General features: G+C 50.7%; 1 protein-coding gene across 1 annotated transcript in view; it reads right to left on the bottom strand.

Moving 5' to 3' along the window:
• Positions 1 to 353: 353 nt before the first annotated feature.
• LOC123747975 (ribosome-binding protein 1-like) overlaps positions 354 to 18,753 on the bottom strand; it is a 39,199-nt gene continuing 20,799 nt past the window's right edge. Inside the window, exons 2-5 of the mRNA XM_069322184.1 lie at positions 3,818 to 4,567; positions 2,527 to 3,669; positions 1,552 to 1,764; positions 354 to 391 (exon numbers count right to left, since the gene is read on the bottom strand). Coding sequence (XP_069178285.1) covers positions 354 to 391; positions 1,552 to 1,764; positions 2,527 to 3,669; positions 3,818 to 4,567 — 2,144 coding nt within the window. The remainder of the gene's footprint in view (positions 392 to 1,551; positions 1,765 to 2,526; positions 3,670 to 3,817; positions 4,568 to 18,753) is intronic.

Raw genomic sequence — 18,753 nt, 5'->3', positions numbered from 1 at the left:
CTGAGAGGCGGGACCAAAGAGCCAGAACTCAACCCCCGCAAGCACAAAAAGGTGAGTACACTCACACACACACACACTCAAGCTCTTCTACTGCAAGCATAAACACACACATTATATATCTAGACGATCATTGGTGCGGTGGTCACGGTACTGTGTACGTTTAGGGGTGATCCTGGACGGCATGGGTTCGAATCCTGGCCGGGTCAAAGAGTTCTTAGTGATATATATATATATATATATATATATATATATATATATATATATATATATATATATATATATATATATATCTGTCTCTCATCTTATTTGCATAATGAAGTTTTTGTGATTTATGTTTTTCATATCTAATTGATTTATAAAACAATTTCCGGCTTGCTAATTTTGAACTCATCTGAAAATCACTGAATCATTATTATTTCTCAGACTCAAGAGTCACACTACTTTCTCACAGTCAACAGTCACACTACTTCCTGCATGAGATTCGAGCCTTAGGTGTCTTGATTGTCGCTTGTACATTGCCATACTCCCAGCCCTGGCCCCTAACTCCCAGCCCTGGCCCCTAACTCCCAGCCCTGGCCCCTAACTCCCAGCCGTGGGCCCTAACTCCCAGCCCTGACCCCTAACTCCCAGCCCTGGCCCCTAACTCCCTCCCCTGGCCCCTAACTCCCAGTCCTGGTCCCTAACTCCCAGCCCTGGCCCCTAACCGCCCTGGCAGGGGCCCCTAACCGTCCTGGCAGGGGCCCCTAACCGCCCTGGCAGGGGCCCTGGCTGCCTGGCGTGTGTGGGCCGGAGTGCCGTGGGCTGTGTGCCCCTCTCTGGTCCTCGTGTTGACTGACCGCCATTCACTATCCAGCTCCTAAACGCTCCCTCAAAAGACCCTCAAACTAATTATCTTCATTTTTCGTCACATTAAACAGCTGCTGGTGTTTGCTTTGCGTCTGGTCGTGTGTAATGAGGCTGTTGACGGGGGGGAGGGGGGTTGTTGTCCTTGGCTTTCATCTGAGTCGCTCATAGCGCGGTTCTCACACACGACATCCGGATTGTGTGAGCAGCGATTGGTTTTGTCGTCGCCTGAGGGGGGGACTGAGCGGTCGTGTTGACTCGCGTATAGTCCTGTGTCGCTATTGATGCCCTCTGGATTTAAACGACTCGAAGGGGGGTTGGGAGGAGCAGTAACAGCGGCAAACAAGGCCATTCCTCGCGACCATCGGTGCGCGGCCTGCTAATTAGCGCTAGTCTAGCTTCACTTGTTTGTACTAGGCGCGCAATAGGACGCATCCGAGGGGGGCGTCAAGTGGAGACTTCACAAGGGTCGTTCTTCACCCAGCGAGAGTGCCGCCGTGGGCCTTACTGCCGGGCAGGACGCGGCACAGTATGTCTCCTTCTTCCCCCCGAGGCCAGAGCTTGAGGCCCGTAAACTAAATGGAATTAATGGAGTGCAATTTCAAAGGACATAGTTTATCTGCCGGCCGCCCCATCTTTAGGGCGGGACTGACCACCAGGGGACCATCTCAACCTCAACTTCTGTAGGAGATAGTGATACGAATTTACGACCTATGGAACGACCAGTTTCAGGATTAACCACTATTGAACGACCAGTCTCAGGATTAACCACTGTGGAACGACCAGCCTCAGGATTAACCACTATGGAACGACCAGCCTCGGGATTATCCACTGTGGAACGACTAGCCTCAGGATTAATTACTGTGGAACGACCAGCCTCAGAATTAACCACTGTGGAACGACGAGCCTCAGGATTAACCACTGTGGAACGACCAGCTTCAGGATTAATTACTGTGGAACGACCAGTCGTCAAGTTTCTGTGGATCCCCTCCCATGTTGGAATATGTGGGAATGAACGAGCAGATGTGCTGGCTGCTGAAGGCGCTGAAGGAGACCATATTGAATACTTCATACCCAAGAATCAACTACAAATTAGAGATATTATCAGGCAACATCACCGTGACAAGGTAACTGAGGAAAGGAGGATAGAATCACAAACCAGTGAATCTGTACGATGGTACAACATGGTTGCAGCTGGCAATCCCAATCATTTTGGCCGAAGAGGAGGACGACGAGGGAGAGAATCAGTAATAGCGAGAATCCGTCTTGGATACAAATTTCCATGGAGATTTGGAATGGAAACAACAGTTGATCAGCGAAGTTGCAGAATCTGTGATGAGAGTGACGGACACCGCCTTGACCACTATCTACGTGAATGTGAACACCTGAGAGACATTAGGAATATGTGTAGAATAATAAACCCCACATTGTTTGAGTTAGGAAAACACTATTTGTCAAATATTGATACTGTTCGTAAAAGATTTCCCCATTTTGCACCCGCAAGATAACGTAAGCTTTTAAGGGTTGACAGATGTTAATCTTCTTGTTTGAGGAGCTGTTCACTTGAGACAGTTAAGCAAGTCCCAGCTGTGTCTGGGTACAAGTGACAGGATGAACAACCCAGCGGGTTTTCTTCCTATTGGGGAGTGTTGTACATGCTGCTATGGCGGTATGTCCACTCACAAGATGAGTGGCGCTGCCCAATAAACTCGCCCCTCGGGGCAAAATTTAAATTTAAATTAACCACTGTGGAACGACGAGCCTCAGGATTAATCACTATGGAACGACCAGTCTCAGGATTAACCACTGTGGAACGACCAGCTTCAGGAATAACCACTGTGGAACGACCAGTCTCAGGATTAATCACTATGGAACGACCAGTCTCAGGATTAACCACTGTGGAACGACCAGCTTCAGGATTAACCACTGTGGAACGACCAGTCTCAGGATTAACCACTATGGAACGACCATTCTCAGGATTAACCACTGTGGAACGACCAACCTCAGGATTATCCACTGTGGAACGACCAGCCTCAGGATTAACCACTATGGAACGACCATTCTCAGGATTAACCACTGTGGAACGACCAACCTCAGGATTATTCACTGTGGAACGACCAGCCTCAGGATTATCCACTGTAGAACGACCAGCCTCAGGATTAACCACTGTGGAACGACCAGTCTCAGGATTAATCACTATGGAACGACCAGTCTCAGGATTAACCACTGTGGAACGACCAGCTTCAGGATTAACCACTGTGGAACGACCAGTCTCAGGATTAACCACTATGGAACGACCATTCTCAGGATTAACCACTGTGGAACGACCAACCTCAGGATTATCCACTGTGGAACGACCAGCCTCAGGATTAACCACTATGGAACGACCATTCTCAGGATTAACCACTGTGGAACGACCAACCTCAGGATTATTCACTGTGGAACGACCAGCCTCAGGATTATCCACTGTAGAACGACCAGCCTCAGGATTAACCACTGTGGAACTACCAGCCTCAGGATTAACCACTGTGGAACGACCAGCCTCAGGATTATCCACTGTGGAACGACCAGCCTCAGGATTAACCACTGTGGAACGATCAGCCTCAGGATTAACCACTGTGGAACGACCAGCCTCAGGATTAACCACTGTGGAACGACCAGCCTCAGGATTATCCACTGTGGAACGACCAGCCTCAGGATTAATCACTATGGAACGACCAGCCTCAGGATTAACCACTATGAAACGACCAGCTTCAGGATTATCCACTATGGAACGACCAGCCTCAGGATTAACCACTGTGGAACGACCAGCCTCTGGATTATCCACTGTGGAACGACCAGCCTCATGATTAATCACTGTGCAACGACCAGCCTCAGGATTAATCACTATGGAACGACCAGCCTCAGGATTATCCACTGTGGAACGACCAGCCTCAGGATTAACCACTGTGGAACGACCAGCCTCAGGATTAACCACTGGAGCGACCAGTCTCAGGATTAATCACTATGGAACGACCAGTCTCAGGATTAACCACTGTGGAACGACCAGCCTCAGGATTATCCACTGTGGAACGACCAGCCTCAGGGATATCCACTGTGGAACGACCAGCCTCAGGATTAACCACTGTGGAACGACCAGCCTCAGGATTAACCACTATGGAACGACCAGCCTCAGGATGAACCACTATGGAACGACCAGCCTCAGGATTAACCACTGTGGAACGACCAGCCTCAGGATTAACCCCTGTGGAACGACCAGCCTCATGATTAACCACTATGGAACGACCAGCCTCAGGATTAATCACTGAGGAACGACCAGCCTCAGGATTAACCACTGTGGAACGACCAGCCTCAGGATTAATCACTATGGATCGACCAGTCTCAGGATTAACCACTGTGGAACGACCAGCCTCAGGATTAACCACTGTGGAACGACCAGCCTCAGGATTAACCACTATGGAACGACCAGTCTCAGGATTAACCACTATGGAACGACCAATCTCAGGATTAACCACTATGGAACGACCAGTCTCAGGATTAACCACTGTGGAACGACCAGTCTCAGGATTAACCACTGTGGAACGATCAGCCTCAGGATTAACCACTGTGGAACGACCAGTCTCAGGATTAACCACTGTGGAACGACCAGCCTCAGGATTAACCACTATGGAACGACCAGTCTCAGGATTAACCACTATGGAACGACCAGCCTCAGGATTACCCACTATGAAGGGTTACGATATAACGCTAATTATTTAGTGAACCTTCTTCAGTAACGCAACAAAGTGCAAGTAACAGTTTAATTTGCTACAAAAAACAAAATTAACACAGAATATCTCTCTATTGTTCTGCTTGTTGGGTCAGCATACGCAGCATCTTCACGTGTTATCTTCATGTAGCATCCACATACTGCCACTACCCGTCCACAGACAGGTAGACCACATACAGCACTTACAATAACCGTCCACAGACAGGTAGACCACATACCAGCACTTACAATAACCGTCCACAGACAGGTAGACCACATACCAGTATTAACCATAACCGTCCACAGACAGGGAGGACACATACAGCACTAACCATAACCCGTCCACTGACAGAGAGACCACATACCAGTATTAACCATAACCGTCCACAGACAGGGAGACCACATACAGCACTATCAATAACCCGTCCACAGACAGGTAGACCACATACAGCACTAACAATAACCCGTCCACAGACAGGTAGACTCACCAGCACTAGCAATAACCCGTCCACAGACAGGGAGACCACATACAGCACTAACAATACCCGTCCACAGACAGGTAGACCACATACAGCACTAACAATACCCGTCCACAGACAGGTAGACCACATACAGCACTAACAATACCCGTCCACAGACAGGGAGACCACATACAGCACTAACAATACCCGTCCACAGACAGGGAGACCACATACAGCACTAACAATACCCGTCCACAGACAGGGAGACCACATACAGCACTAACAATAGCCGTCCCCTCATATATAAACCTGAACTTAATCTGGTTTAAATAAATCGCTAATGAATTGATAAGTTCTGTTGCATGAACTTATCCGCTGAGGACAGGTAGGTTGTTAAGGCAGAAGGTAATTGGCGACGCCAAGGTATTTAGCACATGTATATTATTTTAAACTTGGTATTGTATAGTATGTTAAATCTGTTATCTTAGGTTATGTTAGACCAGGTATAGTAGATTATCCATCCTACATGAAGGGAGCCATGAGCAGGTCGTGCGGGTAAACGGCGGGAGTGAAGCAGGAGGGGAGCTCCCTGCTGCTGAAGCAGGAAGAGAGCCCCCCTACTGCTGAAGCAGGAAGAGAGCCCCCCTGCTGTTGAAGCAGGAAGAGAGCCCCCCTGCTGTTGAAGCAGGAAGAGAGCCCCCTACTGCTGAAGCAGGAAGAGAGCCCCCCTGCTGTTGAAGCAGGAAGAGAGCCCCCCTGCTGTTGAAGCAGGAAGAGCGCCCCCCCTGCTGCTGAAGCAGGAAGAGAGCCCCCCTGCTGCTGAAGCAGGAAGAGAGCCCCCCTGCTGCTGAAGCAGGAAGAGAGCCCCCCTGCTGCTGAAGCAGGAAGAGAGCCCCCCTGCTGCAGAAGCAGGAAGAGAGCCCCCCTGCTGCTGAAGCAGGAAGAGAGCCCCCCTGCTGCTGAAGCAGGAAGAGAGCCCCCCTGCTGCTGAAGCAGGAAGAGAGCCCCCCTGCTGCAGAAGCAGGAAGAGAGCCCCCCTGCTGCTGAAGCAGGAAGAGAGCCCCCCTGCTGCAGAAGCAGGAAGAGAGCCCCCCTGCTGCAGAAGCAGGAAGAGAGCCCCCTGCTGCTGAAGCAGGAAGAGAGCCCCCCTGCTGCTGAAGCAGGAAGAGAGCCCCCTGCTGCTGAAGCAGGAAGAGAGCCCCCTGCTGCAGAAGCAGGAAGAGAGCCCCATGCTGCTGAAGCAGGAAGAGAGCCCCCCTGCTGCTGAAGCAGGAAGAGAGCCCCCTGCTGCAGAAGCAGGAAGAGAGCCCCATGCTGCTGAAGCAGGAAGAGAGCCCCCCTGCTGCTGAAGCAGGAAGAGAGCCCCCCTGCTGCTGAAGCAGGAAGAGAGCCCCCCTGCTGCTGAAGCAGGAAGGAAGGAGAGGCTTCACTCACCACTTCCTACTTGGCCAGGCGCCCACCAGTACCTCACAATATTATTTTCTCAACTGATGGATCCTGTATCCGGTCACTCCTGCATGGTACCTCACAGTGGTACCTTCCCTCCTGCATGGTACCTCACAGTGGTACCTTCCCTCCTGCATGGTACCTCACAGTGGTACCCTCCCTCCTGCATGGTATCTCACAGTGGTACCCTCCCTCCTGCATGGTACCTCACAGTGGTACCCTCCCTCCTGCATGGTATCTCACAGTGGTACCCTCCCTCCTGCATGGTACCTCACAGTGGTACCCTCCCTCCTGCATGGTACCTCACAGTGGTACCCTCCCTCCTGCATGGTACCTCTCAGTGGTACCCCTCCCTCCTGCATGGTACCTCACAGTGGTACCCTCCCTCCTGCATGGTACCTCTCAGTGGTACCCTCCCTCCTGCATGGTACCTCTCAGTGGTACCCTCCCTCCTGCATGGTACCTCAGTGGTGTCCTCACTCCTGCATGGTACGTCACTGTGGTACCTTCCCTCCTGCATGGTACCTCACAGTGGTACCCTCCCTCCTGCATGATACCTCACAGTGGTACCCCTCCCTCCTGCATGGTACCTCACAGTGGTACCCTCCCTTCTGCATGGTACCTCACAGTGGTACCCTCCCTCCTGCATGGTATCTCACAGTGGTACCCTCCCTCCTTCATGGTACCTCACAGTGGTACCCTCCCTCCTGCATGGTACCTCACAGTGGTACCCTCCCTCCTGCATGGTACTTCACAGTGGTACCCCTCCCTCCTGCATGGTACCTCACAGTGGTACCCTCCCTCCTGCATGGTACCTCTCAGTGGTACCCTCCCTCCTGCATGGTACCTCTCAGTGGTACCCTCCCTCCTGCATGGTACCTCACAGTGGTACCCTCCCTCCTGCATGGTACCTCACAGTGGTACCCTCCCTCAGTCATGGTACCTCACTGTGGTACCTCTACACATATGACCAGTCCACATATGACCAGTCCACTACACACGTCACCCACTGAGAGAATCACATAAACAGACATACATATATATATACATAAATGACTACATGAATATTAAAACTAGGACATCAAAAAAGTATGGTAAAAAAACAAAAGCCAGCGAGGGGCGTGTCATAATTGTCAATAAAGCACACAAAAAGAGCGGGATTATTCCCTGCGGCCGCGTGGAGCCTCAGTATTTATTCCTGGGAGCTGTTCTAGGGATGGTGAGGTGGTGGTGGTATGGTGACGGTCACCATCTGGTGGTGGTGGTATGGTGACGGTCACCATCTTCACCCGTGTGTCCTGTTGGGTGTGTCACCGTCCTCTGTGGGGGCTGTGGCAGCATCTACACTGTAGTGGGTGTGTGTGGGGGGCTGTGGCAACACCTACACTGTAGTGGGTGTGTGTGGGGGGCTGTGGCAGCATCTATACTGTAGAGGGTGTGTGTGGGGGCTGTGGCAACACCTACACTGTAGTGGGTGTGTGTGGGGGGCTGTGGCAGCATCTATACTGTAGAGGGTGTGTGTGGGGGCTGTGGCAGCATCTATACTGTAGAGGGTGTGTGTGGGGGCTGTGGCAACACCTACACTGTAGTGGGTGTGTGTGGGGGGCTGTGGCAGCATCTATACTGTAGAGGGTGTGTGTGGGGGCTGTGGCAGCATCTATACTGTAGAGGGTATCTGTGGGGGCTGTGGCAACACCTACACTGTAGTGGGTGTGTGTGGGGGCTGTGGCAACACCTACACTGTAGTGGGTGTGTGTGGGGGCTGTGGCAGCACCTACACTGTAGAGGGTGTGTGTGGGGGCTGTGGCAGCATCTATACTGTAGAGGGTGTGTGGGGGCTGTGGCAGCATCTATACTGTAGTGGGTGTGTGTGGGGGCTGTGGCAACACCTATACTGTAGTGGGTGGGTGTGGGGGCTGTGGCAACACCTATACTGTAGAGGGTGTGTGTGGGGGCTGTGGCAACACCTATACTTTAGAGGGTGTGTGTGGGGGCTGTGGCAGCATCTATACTGTAGAGGGTGTGTGTGGGGGCTGTGGCAGCATCTATACTGTAGAGGGTACGTGTGGGGGCTGTGGCAAAACCTATACTGTAGAGGGTGTGTGTGGGGTATGTGGCAGCATCTATACTGTAGAGGGTATGTGTGGGGGGGCTGTGGCAACACCTATACTGTAGAGGGTGTGTGTGGGGGCTGTGGCAGCATCTATACTGTAGAGGGTATGTGTGGGGGCTGTGGCAGCATCTACACTGTAGTGGGTGTGTGTGGGCGCTGTGGCAGCATCTATACTGTAGTGGATGTGTGTGGGGACTGTGGCAACACCTATACTGTAGAGGGTGTGTGGGGGGGCTGTGGCAGCATCTACACTGTAGTGGGTGTGTGTGGGGGCTGTGGCAGCATCTACACTGTAGTGGGTGTGTGTGGGGGCTGTGGCAACAAGTATACTGTAGTGGGTGAGTGTGGGGGCTGTGGCAGCAACTATACTGTAGAGGGTATGTGTGGGGGCTGTGGCAACACCTATACTGTAGTGGGTGAGTGTGGGGGCTGTGGCAACACCTATACTGTAGAGGGTGTGTGTGGGGGCTGTGGCAACACCTATACTGTAGAGGGTGTGTGGGGGGCTGTGGCAACACCTATACTGTAGTGGGTGTGTGTGGGGGCTGTGGCAACACCTACACTGTAGAGGGTGTGTGTGGGGGCTGTGGCAGCATCTACACTGTAGTGGGTGTGTGTGGGGGCTGTGGCAACAAGTATAATGTAGTGGGTGAGTGTGGGGGCTGTGGCAGCATCTATACTGTAGAGGGTATGTGTGGGGGGCTGTGACAGCATCTATACTGTAGAGGGTATGTGTGGGGGCTGTGGCAACACCTATACTGTAGTGGGTGTGTGTGGGGGCTGTGGCAACACCTATACTGTAGAGGGTGTGTGTGGGGGCTGTGGCAACACCTATACTGTAGTGGGTGTGTGTGGGGGCTGTGGCAGCACCTACACTGTAGTGGGTGTGTGTGGGGGCTGTGGCAACAAGTATACTGTAGTGGGTGTGTGTGGGGGCTGTGGCAGCATCTACACTGTAGTGGGTGTGTGTGGGGGCTGTGGCAGCACCTACACTGTAGAGGGTGTGTGTGGGGGCTGTGGCAACAAGTATACTGTAGAGGGTGTGTGTGGGGGCTGTGGCAACACCTACACTGTAGTGGGTGTGTGTGGGGGCTATGGCAACAAGTATACTGTAGTGGGTGAGTGTGGGGGCTGTGGCAGCATCTATACTGTAGAGGGTATGTGTGGGGGGCTGTGGCAGCATCTATACTGTAGAGGGTATGTGTGGGGGCTGTGGCAACACCTATACTGTAGAGGGTGTGTGGGGGCTGTGGCAACACCTATACTGTAGTGGGTGTGTGTGGTAGCTGTGGCAACACCTACACTGTAGAGGGTGTGTGGGGGGGCTGTGGCAACACCTACACTGTAGAGGGTGTGTGTGGGGGCTGTGGCAACACCTACACTGTAGTGGGTGTGTGTGGGGGCTGTGGCAACACCTACACTGTAGTGGGTGTCTGTGGGGGCTGTGGCAACACCTACACTGTAGTGGGTGTGTGTGGGGACTGTGACAACACCTACACTGTAGTGGGTGTGTGTGGGGGCTGTGGCAACACCTATACTGTAGAGGGTGTGTGTGGGGACTGTGACAACACCTACACTGTAGTGGGTGTCTGTGGGGGCTGTGGCAACACCTACACTGTAGTGGGTGTGTGTGGGGACTGTGACAACACCTACACTGTAGTGGGTGTGTGGGGGGGCTGTGACAACACCTACACTGTAGTGGGTGTGTGTGGGGGCTGTGGCAACACCTACACTGTAGTGGGTGTGTGTGGGGGCTGTGGCAACACCTACACTGTAGTGGGTGTGTGTGGGGGCTGTGGCAACACCTTCACTGTAGTGGGTGTGTGTGGGGGCTGTGGCAACACCTACACTGTAGAGGGTGTGTGTGGGGGCTGTAGCAACACCTACACTGTAGTGGTTGTGTGTGGGGGCTGTAGCAACACCTACACTGTAGTGGGTGTGTGTGGGGGCTGTGGCAACACCTACACTGTAGTGGGTGTGTGTGGGGGCTGTAGCAACACCTACACTGTAGTGGGTGTGTGTGGGGGCTGTGGCAACACCTATACTGTAGTGGGTGTGTGGGGGGGCTGTAGCAACACCTACACTGTAGTGGGTGTGTGTGGGGGCTGTGGGAACACCTGCAGACCCTCTACACCTGCAGACCCTCTACACCTGCAGACCCTCTACACCTGCAGACCCTTTACACCTGCAAACCCTCTACACCTGCAGACCCTCTACAGTGTACTGCTGACGTCAGCAGTACACTGTAGAGGGTCTGTGTCAGCTGTGGCAACAGGACACTGTAGAGCGTAAATGGTCTGTGTAGATTCCCCATTCTCAAATACCCTGGACTGACACAAGAGGTAGTTCATGGTTTACAAGGTAAACCGGACGTTATACTGAGTGGGAGATATCAAGTTTGAGGTATTTGTGGTGCTGGGCCAAATGCTGAGTTGGGGGACAAAATGGCGACAGAGGAAGGCAGAGTGATCAAGAAGATGGATTACGTCACCATCAGCCAATAGCAGAAGGCAGGTCTGTGACGTGGAAGGAGGCGAGGCGCGCTGATTGGCTGCAACCTCACTTGCGTGCTGGAAGTTAGAGGGTAGAGGTGTATTTCGGTGCCCTTCAGTTTTTACGTGGAAATTCTACTTGCATGGCCCAAGAAGAAGCCCGTGAATGGTGATATTGACAAGATGAGCACTAAAAGAGGTGCAGGTGGTAGGTCTGCCACGGTGGTGCCCCACAGTGACGCGAGCGAGCTAGGGGTGTGGAGGGAGGTGATTTTGTGGAACCCACAGAACCTTATTTATTATCTCATCCTGTGAGAAGACGAAGTATTCGGTGTACCAGGAAGTGGACGCCTGTGTTCACCTCCCACAGACACGTCAAAACAGACTGACAGAGGCGGCCATGGGGCTTGAGTACAGCCCGGGGGGATAGAAGATACCCGACGCCATTTTGGTCTAGCAGACGACACGTCCTCACACTGGAGGCAAGAGATGTTCACTTACTGTGGCTAGCTCTGTGCCCTGGAAAGAGGTCCAGTGGTTTCTAAGTGATGCACAGAGCCTTTCATAACCAGTGAGAATAATGAGAGAGAATGTATATGAGAGTACTAGAGTGTCATTGTCAGGTAGGAGGAGGTACCTCCTCCTACCGTGGTATTGTAACGCCTGGAGAGTACACCCGTGACTCACCATGGGAACGTCCTGGTAAGATCAGCCTGTAACCTCAGATTCAGTTAGAGTTAATTGAAATATTTTCTGGTTCCTCCCTAGTCAGCTTGTTCCTGTTTATGAATAATCCTGATGGTCTTGACAAACAACTTAATGGTACAGCTTGATTGCTTTTTTGTACATCATGAGAAGCTGACGCCCAAATGTGTTGACTAACTCTTTAGGTGAGCAAAACACGCTTTTCCCGAGTTGGCTGAATCAGCTGGGAACAGGTCCACACCAGACTTTCCCACAACAGTGTAAAACGCCCCCCCCCCCATTCTGTTTCAGTTGTATGATTCAGTTGTATGATCATTCCCCTGTATGATAGTTAGGAGGGAGAGAGAGTGCTGGAGTGTCGGAGGCAGTGTGAGGCTGCAGGTCAGCAGGCGAGCCTCAGGAGACAGAGTGCCGGACATCAGGGTCCAGAGCGGGTCTGTGAGAACATCGCACAGCCAGGGAGGGACAGAGTGAATCCACCGGAGGGAGAGACAGAGGTCTTAAGGTAAAGTGTGATCTCTGAGGGTTTTGTTCCATGTCTAAATTTCTTAACTACTGACCAGTAGTAGAATAGGATTTATAGTGGTGATAAGCATAATTTTGTTCTCAATAAACTTGTGTCAAATTTCCCGTCTGTGTCAATTATTGAATCCTCTTAGCCTCTAGATATAGTTTGCTGACCACCGTCCCATATTTAAAGACAGTTAAAGGAAGAGGACTCTCCAAGTCAAGCAATGTTTCTTGCCTCGTTGCTTGATATAGTCTCAATGGACAAGGCAGATGGTGGCAGCGTAGTTAATCCTGTGTAGCATTCCCTTAGAAGTGTATCTTTGGTTTCAGTTACTCAGGATATATATCAGTGTAACCCTTAATGTTACAATATTTGTGTTTCATTATTAGTTTATATTATATTTTAGGTGTTACAGTGTCGCGTACCTCACCGTGGACGCGAGACGAGTGACCAGCTCTCAGGCAACGCGCCTGGTAATATAGGCTGGGTGGGGCTGCCAGACGCCGCCAGTGTTGAAGTCTCTCGAGGCGACACGCTGTATAATTAGTTTTTGTTTATAATGTGGATGTTGTACACGAATATTAGTTTGGAAATCACTGCAGAATTGTGTACAGCTGCTGGGAGGTAAGAATGTTGACAAATTATATCATACACAATACCTGCACTGTAGAGGGTCTGTGGTGGTTGTGACAACAGTACACTGTAGAGGGTCTGTGGTGGTTGTGACAACAGTACACTATAGAGGGTCTGTGGCGGTTGTGACAACAGTACACTATAGAGGGTCTGTGGCGGTTGTGACAACAGTACACTATAGAGGGTCTGTGGCGGTTGTGACAACAATACACTATAGAGGGTCTGTGGTGGTTGTGACAACGGTACACTATAGAGGGTCTGTGGCGGTTGTGACAACAGTACACTATAGAGGGTCTGTGGTGGTTGTGACAACAGTATACTATAGAGGGTCTGTGGTGGTTGTGACAACAGTACACTATAGAGGGTCTGTGGTGGTTGTGACAACAGTACACTGTAGTTGGCATCTGTTGGATCTGGACGTGAGAAAGGCTGTTGGCCCGGACGGAATCTCAACATGCTGAAAGAGTGTTTAAACACACTTTGCTTGCCACTCTCCATGGTGCATAGTAGGTCACTGGAAACGGGGGACCTACCAGAAATATGGAAGACGGCTAATGTAGTCCCAATATACGAAAAGGGTGACAGACAAGAGGCACTGAACTACAAGCCAGTGTCCTTAACTTGTATACCATGCAAGGTGACGGAGAAGATCGTGAGAAGGAACCTAGTAACACATCTGGAGAGAAGGGATTTCGTGACAACCCATCAACATGGGTTCAGGGAGGGTAAATCTTGCCTTACAGGTTTAATAGAATTCTACGACCAGGTGACAAAGATTAAGCAAGAAAGAGAAGGATTGGCGGACTGCATCTTCATGGACTGTCGGAAAGCCTTTGACACAGCAGAGAGTTACTGTGAGGGGTGAGACCTCAGATTGGCGTGAAGTCAAAAACGGAGTCCAACAGGGTTCAGTACTCGGACTTATCCTGTTTCTGATATACGTAAATGATCTTCAAGAGGTTATAGATTGATTCCTCTTAATGTTTGCTGACGATGAGAAGGTGAATGATGCTGAATTATGAGAAGGATTAAGACAGGAGGACAGCTTGAGGCTTCAAGAAGACCTGGACGAACCTGAAGGAATGGTCTAGCAAATGATTGTTAGAGTTTAACCCGAGCAAATGTAATGTAATGAAAACAGGTGTAGGGAGCAAGAGGCCAGATACAAGGTATTATTTGGGAGATGAAATTCTTCTAGAATCAGAGAGAGAGAGACCTGGGGGTTGATACCTGTTCCCCCGAAGCCCACATCAAGAGGATAACATCAGCTGCATATGCCAGGTTGGCCAACAAAAGAACGGCCTTTAGAAATTTGTGTAATAAATCATTCAGAACCTTGTATACCACGTATGTCAGACCAATCCTGGAGTATACAGCTCCAGCATGGAGTCTAAATCTAGTCAAGCATAAGACTAAACTTTCAAAGGTATGCCACCAGACTAGTTCTCGAACTGAGGGGTATGAGCTACGAGGAGAAACTACGGGAATTAAACCTCACGTTTATAGGAGTTAGGGGGACATGATCACCACATACAAGATTCTCAAAATAATTGATAAGGTAGACAAAGACAGCTTATTTAACATAAGGGGCACACGCACTAGGGGACACAGGTAGAAATTGAGTGCCCAAATGAGCCATAAATACATTAGAAAGATTTTTTTTTAGTGTCAGAGTAGTTAATAAATGGAATACATTAGGAAGTGATTTGGTGGAGGCTGACTCCATACACACTTTTAAGTGTAGATATAATAGAGCCCAATAGGCTCAGGAACCTGTACACCAGTTGATTGACATTTGAGAGACGGGACCAAAGAGCTGAAGCTCAACCCCCGCAAGCACAACTAGGTGAACACACAGAGATGTCAGTCAGTTGGTCCGTCCGTGCTGGAAACACAACAACACAAGTGTCTGTACACTGAAAAAGTCGGATAACAGTGTGGGACATATTGAAGTTGGAAACGACCAGTTCCACATCAGTCGTATGGTAGTCCGAGAAGCCAAGTGACTTCAGACCTGTATGTTGTAGTCTATGATTCCCTCCAAGTGGACTTACATGTTCATTGTTAGATTATTGGCTGAGGTTATTACCTAGTTATATCAGTTATCTTGTTGTGGCCACGCCCCTCCCCCACGCTCCTCCCCCACGCCTCTCCCCCACGCCCCTCCCCACGCCCCTCCCCCACTCTCCTACCACCACGTCCCTCCCCCACGCCCCTCCCCACGCCCCTCCCCCACGCTCCTCCCCCACGCCTCTCCCCCACGCCCCTCCCCCACGCCCCTCCCCCACGCCCCTCCCTACGTCCCTCCCCCACGCCCCTCCCCCACTCTCCTACCCCAACGTTCATCCCCCACGCTCCTCCCCCACGCCCCTCCCCCACGCCCCTCCCCCTCACCCTTCCCCCACGTCTCTCCCCCACGCCCCTCCCCCACGCCCCTCCCCCACGCCCCTCCCCCACGCCCCTCCCCCACGCCCCTCCCCCACGCCCTTCCCCCACGTCTCTCCCCCACGCCCCTCCCCCACGCCCTTCCCCCACGCCCCTCCCCCACACCCCTCCCTACGTCCCTCCCCCACGCCCCTCCCCCACTCTCCTACCCCAACGTTCATCCCCCACGCTCCTCCCCCACGCCCCTCCCCCACGCCCCTCCCCCTCACCCTTCCCCCACGTCTCTCCCCCACGCCCCTCCCCCACGCCCCTCCCCCACGCCCCTCCCCCACGCCCCTCCCCCACGCCCCATACAAATACCCGGACATACATAGCATTACGTATAATAATGATTGAGACCTTGGTCCAGAATGAAGTACAGCCCTTAGTGCAGACCTGCACTGGAGTTTGGACAATCCATCTGACTGTGTTGTATCCAGGTGTATATTTGTTGTATACGTCTGTTGCAGTGAGAAAATTCATTCACTATAAGTCTCCTTATTTTATTTCCATTATCTTGTCCATACAGATTTACTGTTTCCAAAACATTCCTCCAATAATTAATTAAAAGTTTTAATTCAATATTCTCAATGTGGAAATGTTGTTGGAGTGTTTGATACATAGTGCTTCGGCTATATCTAACCTTGTGTGTGTCGTTGTATCTATCGACTGTGTTGGTATGGTTGGTTAGGATATCTGGCGATCTCAGGTTGGCTGGAGAAATGATGTCATCTTTGATATAGCATATTTTGTTTGTAAATTGTTAATTGTCTTGAGATATGTTCTCGTCTTGCCTATATATTGAGGACGTTGATGCTGACAACGGGTGGACATGTAACGGTATAGGCGACATTGGTTTCAAGACGTTCTGTTTGATGTCGTGAGAGTACTTAATGGGCAAGCTGCCCCTTCTTACTAGTGTAATATATGGTTAGCTGTCTCTTCTGCTTAGCGGTGGCAGGGGTCACGGTTCTGTTGCTTCTGTCTTCCAGGACCCTTTCCTCCGTCTTGTGAGACGGTGAAAACAGGTTCATTTAGAGTTTAATAGCTTGGACAAGTTGTAAAGTGTCGACCTGTTCATCAGAGGCAGCATGGAGGTTCACCTCACTGACCTCCATATTACTCTCTAATATGTTTCACGTGTAGATGTGATTCGGTGTAGATGCTTGTGTGTGTGTGGGTGTACACGCGTGTGGAAATGTGAGTGTAGATGTGTATAAATGTTCGTGTATACGTGTGTGCGTGTGTGTGTGTGTGTGTGTGTGTGTGTGTGTGTGTGTGTGTGTGTGTGTGTGTGTGTGTGTGTACTCACCTAATTGTGCTTGCGGGGGTTGAGCTTTGGCTCTTTGGTCCCGCCTCTCAACTGTCAATCAACTGGTGTACAGATTCCTGAGCCTACTGGGCTCTATCATATCTACATTTGAAACTGTGTATGGAGTCAGCCTCCACCACATCACTGCCTAGTGCATTCCATTTATTAACTACTCTGACACTGAAAAAATTCTTTCTAACGTCTCTGTGGCTCATCTGGGTACTAAGTTTCCACCTGTGTCCCCTTGTTCGTGTCCTACCCGTTCTGAAGAGTTTGTCTTTGTCCACCCTGTCAAGTCCCCTGAGAATTTTGTAGGTGGTTATCATGTCTCCCCTTACTCTTCTGTTTTCCAGGGATGTGAGGTTCAGCTCCTTTAGCCTTTCCTCGTAGCTCAATCCTCTCAGTTCAATCCTCTCAATCGTGTGTGTGTGTGTGTGTGTGTGTGTGTGTGTGTGTGTGTGTGTGTGTGTGTGTGTGTGTGTGTGTGTGTGTGTGTGTGTGTGTGTATTCACCTAGTTGTCCTTGCGGGGGTTAAGCTCTGCTCTTTAGGGATGCCTATCAACTGTCAATCAATCAATTCTTACTAACTACTATTTTTTTTCTTCCACATACACACACATACCCAGGAAGGAGCCCGTAGCAGCTGTCTAACTCCCAGGTACCTATTTACTGCTAGGTAACAGGAGCATCAGGGTTAAGGAAACTCTACCCATCTGTCTCCGCCGGGTGCGGGGATCGAACCCCGGTCCCTAGGTCCCCACGAGTTTAGAGCGCTGTCCACACGGCCACCCAAACCCCCTTGTATATGTGTGTATGCATGTGAGCGTGTAGACGTCGACGTTTATGGGTGTAGATGATTATGAATGTGTGGGTGTAGACGTGTGTATGTGTGTGTGTGTGTGTGTGTGTATTGGGTGGGAGAAGGTGTAGTCGCACACATGTACGCACGTTCCAGTGCCTAACATCAATCATTCACGGGTTAAACAACGTAGTATCCAATTTCTGTGAAACTGATTTTAACCTTTATTTAGTAAAGTTTTAAAGTCATGTAGAGCACTTGGTTGATTACTGGCTTCCCACCCGTGAAATTATTGCATGAAATATAATTTGAACATAAAGATACGCAGTTCACGTCGCGTATAAATTTTGCAAACACGTGAAACCTTGTTTGAGCGCTTCTGTTGTCTGTTATTTGGGGGCGGAACTGACAACCAGACTGACAGTCACCTGTTATTGCTTTATGTCCCCGCTGTTACAATGTTTTATTGTACTGCTTTGTTGTATTACGGGTTAGTGCAGTCTGCAGCTGGGTTTACCGTGTTCCGCACTCCAGCTATTGCAGCTGGGTTTACCGTGTTCCGCACTCCAGCTATTGCAGCTGGCATCTGGGGTTAACACGGGCGTCCATTATACTACTGAAATTGATTTGATATATAAAATATGAGGCACCTCCTCATGCCATGACGTGTCTTATCACAGTCTTATCTTATCATAGCCGGAACTAAAACTCATTCATTCCAGCTGCAGGACGATGGGGTTTAAATGCCTCGCGTCAGGAGGTGGAACCGGTTAGGATAGGTTCTCCCTAGAACACGATAGGCGTGTTATTTACCACCCATGTCTCCCTATTGCTGCGGGGAGCACAGGGGTGATGGGGGGGGGAAGAAACAGTTGACAATCGGCCAGTTCTACCCGGCCAGATGACCCGGATACCGTGGCCAGAGAGGCGAGTATAACCGGGTGAGAGGCTAAACCTTTTGGGGACAAATTACAAAGCGGGACAAGGGTTGGCTCCCGGACCATCGGAAAACAATTTAAATATAAAATATGTCTCGTAGGGACCCCAGACTTCAACTCCTGATGTTCCGGTGATGCCGCCATCTTTGTTGATCCGGAGATGAAGTGTGTCTGTTGGTGACTGCTTGTTCTCTCTCTCTCTCTCTCTCTCTCTCTCTCTCTCTCTCTCTCTCTCTCTCTCTCTCTCTCTCTCTCTCTCTCTCTCTCTCTCTCTCTCTCTCTCTCTCTGTCTCTCTGTCCCTCTCTCTCTCTCCCTCCCTCTCTCTCT

Source organism: Procambarus clarkii, chromosome 10 (assembly GCF_040958095.1).
Source record: "Procambarus clarkii isolate CNS0578487 chromosome 10, FALCON_Pclarkii_2.0, whole genome shotgun sequence".
Classification (NCBI taxonomy): Eukaryota; Metazoa; Arthropoda; class Malacostraca; order Decapoda; family Cambaridae; genus Procambarus; species Procambarus clarkii.
This window is presented reverse-complemented; position numbering and strand designations above follow the sequence as displayed.